This window comes from Sipha flava, unplaced genomic scaffold, assembly GCF_003268045.1.
Source record: "Sipha flava isolate LNK unplaced genomic scaffold, YSA_version1 38_pilon_pilon, whole genome shotgun sequence".
In the NCBI taxonomy this organism is placed as follows: Eukaryota; Metazoa; Arthropoda; class Insecta; order Hemiptera; family Aphididae; genus Sipha; species Sipha flava.
The window spans coordinates 100218-114835 of record NW_020273099.1 but is presented as its reverse complement, the minus strand read 5'-3'; the positions used below and the strand labels follow the sequence as shown (position 1 = coordinate 114835).

Here is a 14618-nt window from a genome sequence, read left to right as displayed (position 1 = left end):
CGTTTTGCAAAACCAGCAAGTGAACGATTAATTTATCATTTGTCATTTATCGCGTGCAGTAGATTATTTATTTCATTTATCGCGTCAAGGTTATAATCAAATTATTGCAAAGGTTTTTTTTCACTTCAACGGCAACTATGCATTTAGATGTTACGGAATGTAGTTTATTGTAAAGATAAAACTCAACATAACATTTTTTATCTTATCTTCATAAGAAACGTCGGCGGATTACTAATGTTAAATAAAAGATTAAATACACGTTTGGATAAGTACCATATATTTGTCTCGACTGATATAAATCATTTGTTATTATTATAATATAATATAATTATATATAATGGTGGTGTACTGTACTCACGGTTCATTAAGTATACACAGATACAACACTACGCTAGTAGATGATGCACTTATATAAATAATATTTCATTAAAATTCCTTTTGTCTTCGAGTACGTAAATCTCGTTTACGTCGGCAGTAGTTATGATCGTTAGTAATAAATATTCGTTTACAGTAATATTATATGTGTGACGCGGTGGCTCTATTCCGATTTGTTGTTATCGATTTCGATTTGCTGGTGGTCGTTGTGTAACATAGGGTGTTTGCTGTTGACCGTCTTCTTGTTGACGACCGCCTCGGCTTTCGTTCCGTAGTACAACGGTTTGATGGTGGGACTGCAATCGTCCTGGACCATCGGGAACGTGTATTCCAGCTGAACGCCGTACTTAGGCAGCTTGTCGTGCACGTAGCTCCGCACGTTCGCCGGCACCGTATTGTCCCTGGACAACAGTATGCTGGACAGGTAACGGGGGCTGGACGGTTTTTCGGCGCAGTGTAACAACACCGCCCACGTGTCCTTGCAATCCAGAACGTACGTATTGTAAACGCCTTCGTCTGCACAAAGACAAAACATTCTTAAGAAAAATATTTATTTTTTCGATGATCACGAAAAACGTACATCGTACACGATGACACGTCGTTATAACATGAATAATATAGATGAAAAATGGATAGGACAATATCATCGATACCGAACGCACGAGAATTCGTAGTGATAAATCGTCGGTATTTCACGGGGATCATTGCAGCTTAATAAAAATAAAAATAGGAAAAATACCTCACAGGGTCTATAACCCGTTCGAATAAAACAAATCAAACGATATTTTTTGTTCCCCGACAAATACCGTGATCCCATGCGGATTATTTCTTTAACAGGCGTCTCCTATCCATTTGTTCATTATATCCTTTATTCAAGTCCGTATTTGTGTTTCTGGACAGCAAAAATTTCTTTTCCCCAAAACTTCTTCATAAAAAAATTAAAGTAATTTTTCAATTTTTTTTCTTTTCTAAACGGGGACTAATTATAGAAGATAATAACAGAAAAAAATGAATAATTTTTATTAAATTTATTGTCACCCTTGAAATTATCCTTGGAATTATCTCCCTTTGAAAAATTGCCATTTGGAAACACTGTTAGTACCTATGCAAATAATGTGTATATGTATACGCCTTACACGGAGTTTCCTTGTGGACCCAATGACCAGGTTGTTCGAAACTAGGTATGGACCACGTAATGTTCCCAGCAAGCATCTCGTTGTCCGGATCGTCCGAGTAGCTGTACGTAAAGTCCATGGAAATTTCTGGTACGTCTGGCGACAGATTGAACGTTGACTTCATGCATCTGTATATCTCGACCTCTTCAGAACTCGCATAGTAATCGATCACGTTCCACGTTCCTTTAATCTGAACATTAACTTTATTATACAATACATACTAGTAGATATAATTATTATTATTGATTTTATTCGAGTCAGTAAAAAAAATATTAAAAACCAAAACGTATTGTCAATCGTATTATACACCTATGTATATACTCATAGTTAACGAATAAACATACATTGGCGTATTTACGAAGGAAGGGGGTCCGAAATGTTAACTTTCCTCTAAAATCCAAAAAAAAAATGTATTTTTATGGCCGAAATAAAATTTATAGTATTATTATTTAAAATAACATAATATTTATATTTACAAAATTGCAGTATAAAAAATATCTAGGAATTTAATTCAAAGGCTATAAATGACTTGCAACGTAGTTTTAAAAAACTTTCGTTCCAATTTTATTTTATATTATATGATTACTATTTATAAATATTTATGTACAGCTTGAGCGAGTTCAACGAAAGTATTTGCATTTTGTCGGTTACATACTTAAAATTCCCTGCCCTCTGTACAATTATGCCTCAGTATATATTATATACAATATAATATATTAAATATATATTAGGTAGTGTATATAACTTGATTGACCTTTGCTATCTAGCTGAACCTAGACGCACTTTTGGAATTAAATTCATTATGGTCTATTGAATGGCAATATTGATTAATCTGATATAATTTTACTTTTATATTTTAAGGTGCCCCAGTGGGCTACAAAAATCACCATTATTTTCTGTATTCTTTCTTCTTTCAGATATTATCTGAAAAACGAACATATTAGGCGCCTGATAACAAGTGCCGACGTTGACCCCAACTTTGGAAAATAATTATGTTAATTTTTTTGTGTAATAATTATAGTGTATATCATATTGTCAAATAACGTATTTTTAAACTTTATACAATTTATATATGGACTAAATGGCATTAGCCCATAAATTCAAAAAATAAAAGAAATAAATTAATATTATACTTTGTTGTAAATTATAATAGGGAGATATATTAGTTCTCCACTATAAATTTCAGATAAGAGTAAATAGATATTTTACGTTATTATTGTTGATGCAGTTCTGTTATCATAAATTCACATTTAATTATAATATAATATATAATATTATAAGTCAAATATATTTAAAACAATTTGAAGTACGCAACTGTACATATATTATGGTAATACTGTATAAGTGTATGAATATATATATATATATATATATATATATATATATACTCGTATAATACCTAGACACATGTTAATAATCGTTCTGAATATTGGCCAATATCGAATAACGCGTCCGCGATATATAATAATACAATACGTATTATACACTTGGAACATACCAATACATATTGTTTTGAGTACAATACTAAGTTATATAATAGCATATCGTATTTATCGAAGATTCGTTATTTGGTAGCGTTGCACATTATTTATACAAACAATATACTCATTTACAAAAATGTATGAGGAATTTATTGATGCACACGAAATTAATATTGTTCCGAAAATGATATTCACCAATTCTCTTGTTACAGTGATCAACTTTTTTCCATACTTAATGCAATTAATTGCAATCTAAGATCTAAACATTAGATTGCAATAATCAATAGCTTGTGAGTAAAAATAATATAATTATTTTCAGTCATAGGTATCCAACACTCATATCAAACCTAAAAGATTTATTTCCTGCTAAAGACGGCCATTTAAAATATTTTCAAACAAAATACGGATGTAAATTATGAGTGATATGATTTTAAAAAATTATTCTAATTTTTCTAAACAGTATTATAAATTTTAAAATTTGTATACAGACATTTTTTAATTTCACTATTTAAAATAGTACAGTTATAATAGTTTAATTAATAAACAAATATTATAGTTCTAATAAAAATATGTTTATTTATTTTATACATTAATTGTATTAAATATGTATACGTCTTATGAAATTAAATATGTACTAACATACGAAAAATAACAAAATTAAATGTGATTTAAAGCATTATTTTTCTTTTTAATCCTCATATATCTAATTTTTTCAATTTATACTACTAGATAGAAAATTACGTTGTGGTTATATTTTTCATGTAATAATTGAAAAATAAATAAGCAGCAAAATTTTATGTTGTCAGTTTTTACTATGGGTTAATTCCTACTGGTTTTTATTTTGAAAAAAAAAAGAATTCAGAAAGGAGTTATTTGGCTCTCTAAATCTACAGTTGCAAAATATTTGCCAAAAGTGCATAAAATTCTCGTATTTAAAATTCTTAATATTTTACACTGAACTTATAAATTATAAATAATAAGTCCTAATTAGAATTGGAATTTCAATGTACTTTGTATTATTTACCAGAGCTTTTAACGTGTTATTTGTATATATATACAAATTCATTTTATATACTTTTGAACGAAAATAACAAAGTTTATTTTGTATTTGTTGGCAATTTTTAATGATTGTTCAGATTTTTTTTTTTTTTAATTTGATAACATTATTGTCTAAATTTTCTTAGAAAATGTATGGAGTCTTAAATTAAGAAAACAAATTTTAAATTAAATTAATTTATTAATACATACTTTTATGGATTTTATAAAAACCAAAAAAATAAAAAATAAAAATAAGATCACTATTGAAATGTTTAAAATAAATTGTATTTAATTATATGTATCTTATTTTATATTCTAATTAATATTACAAAAAATTAAAAATGTTATTCATCATAATATTTTTGGAGTTAGACAACTTATGTTTTTGTCAATGTTATTACAATATAATCATAAGTATTTATTATATAAATATATATTATTGTAATAATATATCAAAAAGTTATTCATTAATCACAAATATATTTAATTATTTTTTATAAATTACAACTACCCATAATCTAGTTATGTAAAAAGCCACTAGGAGTGTTTTACGACTGCTTATTTTTTATAGGTACAGAATAATATCACATTCTTACCGAGTCCAAATCACAGTTGCTTCTAGCCTTAACTTCTGGACATTTCTCGTCATTCTTAACTAATTTATAACTCCATGTCAAGTCACTAATCCCGACAGAAAAACAAAACAAAATAATATTCACTATAAAGTTAGCCATAATAATTTTAATAAAATTCACTCGTTAAATTGCAGTCATTGTCAAAACTGGTTCAGTAACTGAACATGTCGCTGTGGTATATTTTATCTCCCGATATCCGGTATTCAAATGCGCACAATAATAGTAAATAATGTCGGGTCGATAAAAACAAATATTTATCACTGTGTCCACATACATTTTCGACATTTCATGTGCGATCAAAGTTTTCAATACACCGATAATATGTCATCATTTTCAAGAGCTCTGAAAATATACAGGTTGACCTACTTTTCCCTGCCTTAAAATGAGAACTGGAAACGAACAGGATGAAATTAATGGTATTTGTCTATGAATATTGGTGTGTGTAACATGAGTCTGTGTGTGTGTGTATGATATGTTTTCGGGAGGCCTCTTTAAAAACTGGTTCTGCATACGTTGACCATTAATTGGAATACTCGTTTAAAACACCAGGACAGCTGTAATTTTTTTTATATTAAGTTTATTTCATCTAAATTGTATTGTCCGACATCGGTAAAATACCTATTATTATTTAGTATATTAATTTCAATCGACAATATTGCACATAGATCCCAGAAATGATAACCATTCGAATGTTTGATGATGGGAGAGGCTCAAAGAAGAACAGACAACGTATACCTTGGAGAAAGCTTAGGAACGTCTCAAACATATATATGTATGTATGTATGTATGTCTGTATGTCTATATGTATGTATGTATGTATGTATGTATGTATGTATGTATATATGTATGTATGTATGTATGTATGTAAGTACGTATGTATTATATTATAAATGTGAAGTAATATTATAGCACATATAGGTATGGATAAAATTGTGTGCGACTGTATGAGAGGTCACGACAGAAATGTTTTCTCAGTTAGATTGTTACAAGGAATAATCTTATAATTTGCCATCAACGAATCAATCTCATTAAAACATTATACAATAATTTATTATAAAATCATCTAATAACTTCCCATCCAGAAATCCGACTGATACAAATTTGGCATCACATTCAATTAATACGAAAATATTGTGTTTTGTCATAGTTGTAAGTGTATAGTATGTAAAGTCAATTATTTTAATTTAAAATATCTACTAAACTTAAACATTGATATATATAAATTTGTTTTACATAAGTTTTTATGTAAGTGTTTATCATATTACATTTTATTTTTCCATTTTTTTTTTTTGTAATTTCATAATTTTATTTTTATTTTTTTTAACATAATAAGTAATTAAACTTACATACGTTAATGATGTACAGTTTATATTCAATTGGTATACTTTTATTTTTACATCATCTTTAAGAGCTTGGGTGATTAAAAATTGTCGTCTTGTCTAAAATTAATCTATATAAAATTAATATTTTCTAAACGGGTTAAGAATAATTTTGGCCAGTTATAATAAGATTAATTATTTAAAATTCACGTCAACTTTTTTATTTATATCAAATATTATAACGGTATAAAGTTTTTTTTAATGTAAGAGTAAATATTTTTCTTAAATAGGATTTAAAAGTAATGAAAAAATTTGTTTACAATTTATTTCGGGTATACAAATATAGTAATTAGTATAATCATAGTTGGTCAAATCTTCAGTCAACATTTTAATCTTTGTACTTCCAAAAATAAATAGATCTAGTCTATATGATGAAGAAATGACTAGAATTTTTATTTTTTGGTAATTAAGTACATATTTGTTCAAGTTTGTATTCAAACGCTGATTGGCAATTTAAAAAAAAAAACATTGAGTGTTAGAAGATTTCAACAACTTTTACAAGTCAAATTTCCAATTTATTTACGGAATTTATAAAGTAGAACACGCATTCTACCAGAAAAATTGTTAATCACAAAAATAAAAGAAATGTTTATAAATACTTGTAAAGTATTTTCTTTACTTTGGACCAAATTTTTCCAATTTAATATTTAAAGAACATATTAATTAGATATTTTAATTTAATTATAGTATTTTTTCAACACATTACTAACATAATATTTACACATTTTAATAAAATATACATTTCATGAGTATAGTGATAACCAAGTACTAAGATTTATAATATACTTTATTTGAATTTAACATTTTAATGTAGCTATTTATGAAAATTAAGTGTCGATTTTTTTTTAAAATATAAAAAATGTAACACAAATTATAAATTATTCATTAGTAATTTAATTCAACATATGTTTTGAATACAATAATTATTTTTAAATTTTAAAACACATAACGTATATCTGGCACACTTGATTAAGCTTTGAGTTTTTGGTGTTTAAATGTTTGTTTGATTCACAATCTTAAAAATATTTTAACATTATAAAATTTACAATATCGTATTTCGATCACATTTTTCGTAGGTGTATCGGAATATATTCTAAAAACTCTGAACTTTTTCATTGTAACGAGAGATTTGATATCCATAGTTTGAAATCAGATTGCAATAGTATTGAAATACCAGCTAAATAAATAAAAATATTAATTTTGTGGGAGAAAAATCAAATGGAATTTTAAACTCACGTATTTTTTTTTTTTTTGCAAACTTTAAATTTTTAAAATTAATTAACTAATAAATACTAGGTTTTTATTAACTATCTTAATATTTAATTTAATTATCTTTTTGATTGGAAATATTATCTAGATTATAATAATTATAATATACAATGATCGTATTAAAATATAATTTGAACAATATATGCTATACATTTACCGTATTTGAGAATTCAAAAGTACTTATTTATATCCGAAGTTAATAAAACCTATTTTAAAATGTTTAATAAAAACAATTTCATATTAAACTGTATTATTTAATAAATTCAATAATTTTTACCAATAATACTAAGAATAAAATAAAGGTTTTATATTATTTACTTTTATAATTTATTTAAACTTAAGTGTATAAAACAAAAATGAAAAATATATCCAAATTAATATATTTTTATTGAAAATTAAATAATCGTATTTAATTTAAAACTTCATAGTTATTAATTTTCAATGATCATATAACATTATTTATTTATAATAATATAAAAAATATACTATGTATGTGCAACTAGTTATGATAAATATTATTAATAATTAATAATATTAAGTCGACTAGATGATAGGTATTTTAAGGGAAGTGGCCAAACTACTATAATATTATGTCCCACTTTCTCAATGATTCTACTGAGGATGCAAGAATGTTTCAAGTAATTTGTCCTCTTTCTTTTTTACTAAAATTATATTTAAACTTAATTGCATGTTTACAGCAACTAAATAAATATTTTGCTTATACAATTATTTTAATTATAATCATATTTATTTACTATAGGTTTTACAGTTTGGAATAGTTTGTATTCAAATATAAGTCAACTTAATTACCTAATGTTAAGTACTATTAAATAATACGGGAAAAAAATATAATAAATATCATTATAAACTTAATTTATGTTTCATCGAATTATTAAATAATAATAAAAACAATAATATTGTTATCAAATTTAAAATAAAATTGAAATACACATTTAATTTTGTTGATTTATATAATGGTTTTATTTAAACATTTTAATAACATTCTCGTTATTTATTATTAAACAAAGATATAATTACTAAACAAATAACACATAATACATTAAGTAAAAACTAAGATAATATCTAAATGACATGATTATATTAACTTTTGTTCATGTATAACGATTATTATAGAATATATTCATAAGACTGATTTGAATTTAGCAACATTTTATTATAGTAATTCAATTTTAACATTCGTCAAATAAATACAAAATTGAATTATAACTTATTATTTGATTTTAAATAATATTTAATAAAATTTATAAATATTCTATTTAAAAATTATGTCCGAATGAGTTTCCATTATTTTCTAATCCGATTAATTATTCTTAATATTTTTTCGATTTAGAAGGACCTAGTTATATAAATAAATAAATTTATAACCCATAATTTAATATATAATTTATAAATAGCAATTACACAAGTATACTGTTTTCAATAACTGTGATTCTCATCTCACTCATTATTAATTTCATCCTCAATACTTACAGGTTTCCTAATATAAATAACTTTAACTTATTATAAAATATCAAACCATGCCATATAATACAAATAATTGTTAATAACTATGTTAAAAAAAAACTTACTTAATTGTAAAGCCAAAATGTACGCAAGATAAAAGCAATAAATAAAATTAAAAAAATTACTGTGATTCAATCTCACAAGGATAATCAGAAACAATTAAAATCTTCTGTGAATTAATTTGTACAATCAACTTTTTAAGTAGTGAATATATTATTTAGGTATCTATGTTAATTAATATTTATTGAAAAATTAATTCTAATCAAATTAATATCTATTGATTTGAGATTATATTCAAACACCGTATACATAAATAGGCTTGAAATAGCATTAAAGAACCTTAAAATAAATAAATTCCTGGAATAGATGTTGAAGAGGCGATAATATACTTCAAAATAATCATAGAGTAAATGTTTAGAATCAACTATCCCAAGTTTATTGTCATCGTACACCTGGAGACAGCCTTCGATGATGTTAATTGGACAAAACTTTTTAATATTATGTAAAATATTAGTATACAATAAAGATAGAAAAATTATATATAATATTTACGTCAATGAAATTGCAGTTATACAATCTAATAAGAGGTAATAACCAGGTGGAGGCTAAAATTGCTAAAGGGGTAAGACAAGGGTACAATTTATCATTCACCTAATTTATTCTATATATAGAAGAAGTCTTAGAAAAAGTAGGGAAGAAATCATTGGAAGAGTAAAAACAGAAGGAGTACCTGTGAAAATGCTGCGTTTAGCTGGTTCTATTGCTGTAATTACAGAAAAACAAGAAAACCTAACTAACATGCTCGAAAAAATTAACGAAATGCTTAACTAACACTATATTAAAATATATCAACGAAAAACTAAAATTCTTAAATGTACCAAAAAGCAGATTCATACAAATGTAGGCTTAGATGAAATGTTGCTGGAGATAGTTTAAAGTTTAACATACTTGGGAAGCAAAATCACAAGTGATGAGAAAAGTCATACAGATTAAGTATGTAGAATAGCGCAGGCCAAACAAGCCTATTATAAAAAGAGAAATAAATTATTTTAAGTAGAGTAAGTTTGGATATCAGCTATTCACCTGTAAAAATGTTTATGTGGACGGTAATCTTAATGGAGCAGAGACTTGGACTATATTGAAAGCTGAAAAAGCTAAAATAGAAACTTTTGAAGTATGGTGTTGAAGAAGAATGTGAAAAATTCTTTAGAGAGAGAAAATAGAAATGTTAAGTTGATTGAATACTCAAAAATCAATATAAAATAAGCTAAGATTAAAAAGAAAAACATGAATCAGACCAGACGCGTACACAAAAACGAATTTTGGGAGGGGTATTAGGTTGAACATTTTCATAATTATATAATTTACTAGCTGAACCCGTGCACTTCATAGCCCATATATAGAATTCGCCCGTGTGCAGTTATTGCTTTCTCTAAATGCAATTCTTAAATCAGATGTTTATTATTTACCTTCTTTCTTTTTCGATCCCCTAGCAACAAACGAATATAATACTATAAACGACATAAATTTTCAAACGAAAATAATAGCACGTAGGTGGTACAGTTAAAATTAGTTTTATAATAACTAATAGCCGACTCCTGTGCGCTTCGCAGCACCAACACAAAAATTCAATAAAAATCATTTATTTTTTCTAAATTCTTTATTATTAATCCAACACATTTGTGTAAACAATATTCTTTGTTTGTCCATTTGGGGCATACACAAATAAACAATTTGGAGTGCCAGCTCTTGAACAGGCCACGTATAATTGCCCGTGCGAAAAACACGGCTCCTCCAAATCCAAACCGCATACTTGAAGCGTTTGTCTTTGTGCCTTATTGATGGACATAGCGAATGATAGGCGCACAGGGAATTGCAACCGTTTGAATTCAAATGGCATGTCTATTGGTATCAGAAGAATACGTGGGATGAGTACAAATTCCCCATTTGCTTTGCCAGTCAATATTGTGGCTTCGATTAAATTCGGCATCAATCTTTTTACAGCTAATCTTGTGCCGTTGCACCAACACAAAAATGCAATAAAAATCATTTATTTTTTTCTAAATCTATATATATATAAAAATCGATGTACATTTTGAATAAATTTTATAGCTCAAGATCCACCGAACCGATTTCGATAAAAATTTTAGGGCATATTAAGATTGATATGTAGATGGTTTCTGTGAAGTTTGTACGCTGTGCGATATGTGGTTCTGGAGTTATGGGCTCTTAAGTGTACAATATTAATCTCGCACGGACGCACGATATTCAAAAATTATTGTTTTGCCATGGAGATATATATACACTCTATGTGGTTATTTTTTATTATTTGTTTTCGTGGCACGCGCGTCTATGGTAATATTTATTGGTTTGAGATTAAATGAGATTGATTTTTATTCAATTTTTATATATATAGATATACCACTTTTAATATATAAAAACATGTTTAATGATTTTTCTGAATTTTGGAAGGGGTTTGAATCCCTAAAACCCCCCTTGTGTACACGCCTAAAACATACACCTGATAAAAAATAGTTCTTGGACAATCACAATAATGGAGGGAAAAATTGAAAAAAACCGAGAAGAGAATGGCCTGGAACGCTATTCTTGAAGTAAGTGATGGAATATACCGGAATATGAACATACTGGGAGTTAAAGAAAAATATGACACAGAAAAATGAAGAAAGACATTATTAGATTAGACATTATTATTATTATATTATAATGCAATGTCCCTTATCTGTGCTAATGATTTGAACGTTTTTTCAGAACAAATTTATCTTTGACTGCCATCTTCAAAATAACCTTCAACGATTAGTGTCATGGGAAAAATCCTAAAACTTATTTTTAATATCCCCAAATATTCAGTAATGAACTATTATTGTATCAATTATATTTATTCCATCAATAATATCCTATTGAAAATGTCGAACTCAGTAAAGAATCTAGGTTTTAACCTTACATGGAATCTATACATTAATATGTATATCTAGATACTATTTTGTAAATCTATTAGACTGTTAGGTTAGATTAGGTTAGGTTAGGTTAGGTCAGGTCATTAATTTCGCCTCGACAGAATTTCACTTGATCACTCCATTTAAAACACTATTTTTCCTTAGTTCATCCCATTCTTAAGTACAGCAATGTACTCTGAGATCCGTCCACCCCATCTATCCGTAATATAATTGAAAGGGTCCAAAGAAAATTACTTTGTCTCGCACTTTTAAAATGAATATACCATATCCATGCAATGACTAATACCAATACGTTTTTTATCCTTAGAAAATCTTTCGATCATCGATACTCAGCAAAAATATATTCCTGTCTAACCTATTTTTGTCGAAAATCGACAGCCCTGAATCACTATCCCAAGTTTCTTTCAATTGCCTTATCCTCTATATAATATCATCTGTACCCTTATTCCATTCTCTTCTTCAAACTACTATCTTAATTCTTCAATCATCTGTCTAATGCGCATTGCCAATACCGATCCTTCTTCCTCCCTTTAACAAAAGCTTAGTTTCCTTAGTTTCTGTCTCTGCATTTCATTATCATTTATATGTTTCCTGTAACGGGCACGTCTTGTACTGTAATATAAAACAAATAAATAAATAAATAATAAAAAGGGAAAACTATTAAAATTTGTTCGCTGAAACCTTACAAAAGTAATTACTTAAATTAAAATATAATTTTTAGCAAAATGGTCTTAAATATATTAAAAAAAATAATAAAACCAATAATAAAACAATATAGGCTAATTTTTGGTTAGTTAAATATTTATCAGATTACATAAATAATAACATTAATTAAAAATAATACAGTATATAATTTCAAATAAAAGGAAAAAAAAATGTATGGATTTTAGACTTGAGAGTTCTATACATAATATATCTGGTAATATTTTTAAATAATTTAAATATAGAAAGGGGTGGAATAAGTACATTTAGTATGAAGGCATAATCGATTTAGTGAATGTGAGGCGGTTTTATAATTTTTAAATAAAGGGAGATTAAAGAGGAAAAACGATGGAGTAATAATGATATACTAATTTTAAAAAGACATTTTGTAATTGTAAACCAAGATACTGTTGATTGTGGGTCTAGAACCAATCTTTTTTTCTACCCTTAAAAGTTTGTTAATAATATGGAGTAAAGTAGATTGTTTACTGATAATTGCTTTTCAAATTTAGATAATTTATGGTCAATTTCAAATTTAACAATAACCCCCAAAATGGTTCACCACCTATCTTATACAAGTAGGTATTAGGTAATTTAAGTTTTCTTTTTACTGTTATTACTATCTGCGTACCAACGTCATAAACAAATTTTACGGCCAATCAAAAAATAAATACATTTTAAACGGTTTCTTACAAAATTAAAAAACATTTTTACATACGATTTGTGTAGTATAAGTAGGTAATGTAATTATGTCGAATATTTTCTGCAGAATTACAATGTACATATTGCTCTCTAGTCGATAAAATCCGAACTACACGTTCCTTTTTTATATTTAGTGTTTAGTAACATTCTAAATCACTAGGTAACAGCATGTTGTAGTAAGATGGCATTAGTTGGACTAGATTTATTGTTGTTGAAAAAAATTTAAATAATTAAGCCATTTATGTCAGATTGAACAAATTATAGGTAATTGTTCCAGATAGTTAACGAATATATTTATTTATAAATAGTTAAATTACTAAAATTATACATTTACTTTTCTAAAATAAATTTTTCGCTAACATGTTTAAGACTTAACTTGTTTTGTCTTTACTACATATTTAGGTTAATCCTATTCAACGTTTTGCAACATTTTTCATTTCAATCGACAAAATTAAATTTAAAAGAATAATGATGTACGTATAAAATTGAACATACCTACCATAGCAATAGTCTTAACCTACTCCTTAGAAATAGTAATGTAAATTATTTATATATTTTATTTTATATACTATGCATCATTAATACCCCAAAAATAATTGTTATATTCACTTAACAAATAAATTAAAAAACATTACATTTTTTTTTTAAACATTTTAATTTTGAAGTCACAGAATATAAAAAGATATTACAAATATAATATATTAATGTGTATTATATAAATGCAATAAAAAAACTAAAGAAAAAAATAAATTATTTAAACATATTTTTGATGCTGCAAAGTTATTTTGTGTATTGAGATACACCAAATGTTTTGTTGTATATATACATTTTTAAACCTAATCAAAATACTTTATTGATCAATATAACATAAAAATATATAAGTTTCCCAACTTATCGCAAAACAAAATATAACTGAAATGTTTAGAATTTATACAATTGGTACATTTTTAGCAAATACATGTTATTGTGGTTAAAGTTAATTTAAATACGACATATGTGTGGTCCTGATAATGAAATCAACCACTGATAAAAGTAGCTAATACTATCTTTAATATCAAATACAGTAATACATTTTAAAATAGAATAAAAAAAACAACTGAATTCGAATACTATCGAAATAAAATTCTTGTAAATTATAATAGATATTATGTTATAACAATAGTTTTGCGAATCGATAACCTAAAGATCTGAGTGTAGTTGGTCTCTGTAACTAACTTCTAACCCAACTAATCAAAATAAATAAGTATAATATTTTTAGGAATGTTAATTCTAAATCAAATTTTGAAATTATAATACGGATACAAATAATGTATAAAGTTATAAAATAAAAATATTTATTAAAAAATAACAGGTAGTAAACGTT

General features: G+C 26.2%; 2 protein-coding genes across 2 annotated transcripts; both read right to left on the bottom strand.

Annotated features, from left to right (window-relative positions):
• Positions 1 to 254: 254 nt before the first annotated feature.
• On the bottom strand, positions 255 to 4908 carry LOC112688441. The gene is made up of 3 exons (XM_025561612.1): positions 4666 to 4908; positions 1512 to 1740; positions 255 to 891 (listed from the first exon to the last, which is right to left on the bottom strand). Exons 1-3 carry the CDS (start codon positions 4801 to 4803, stop codon positions 539 to 541), a joined length of 720 nt encoding a protein of 239 aa, XP_025417397.1. The 5' UTR covers positions 4804 to 4908; the 3' UTR covers positions 255 to 538.
• Positions 4909 to 9487: 4579 nt separating this feature from the next.
• LOC112688442 (ATP-dependent DNA helicase pif1-like) lies at positions 9488 to 10976 on the bottom strand. The gene has a single exon (XM_025561613.1). The coding sequence runs from the start codon at positions 10924 to 10926 to the stop codon at positions 10543 to 10545; it is 384 nt and encodes a 127-aa protein (XP_025417398.1). The 5' UTR covers positions 10927 to 10976; the 3' UTR covers positions 9488 to 10542.
• Between the last annotated feature and the right edge of the window lie 3642 nt (positions 10977 to 14618).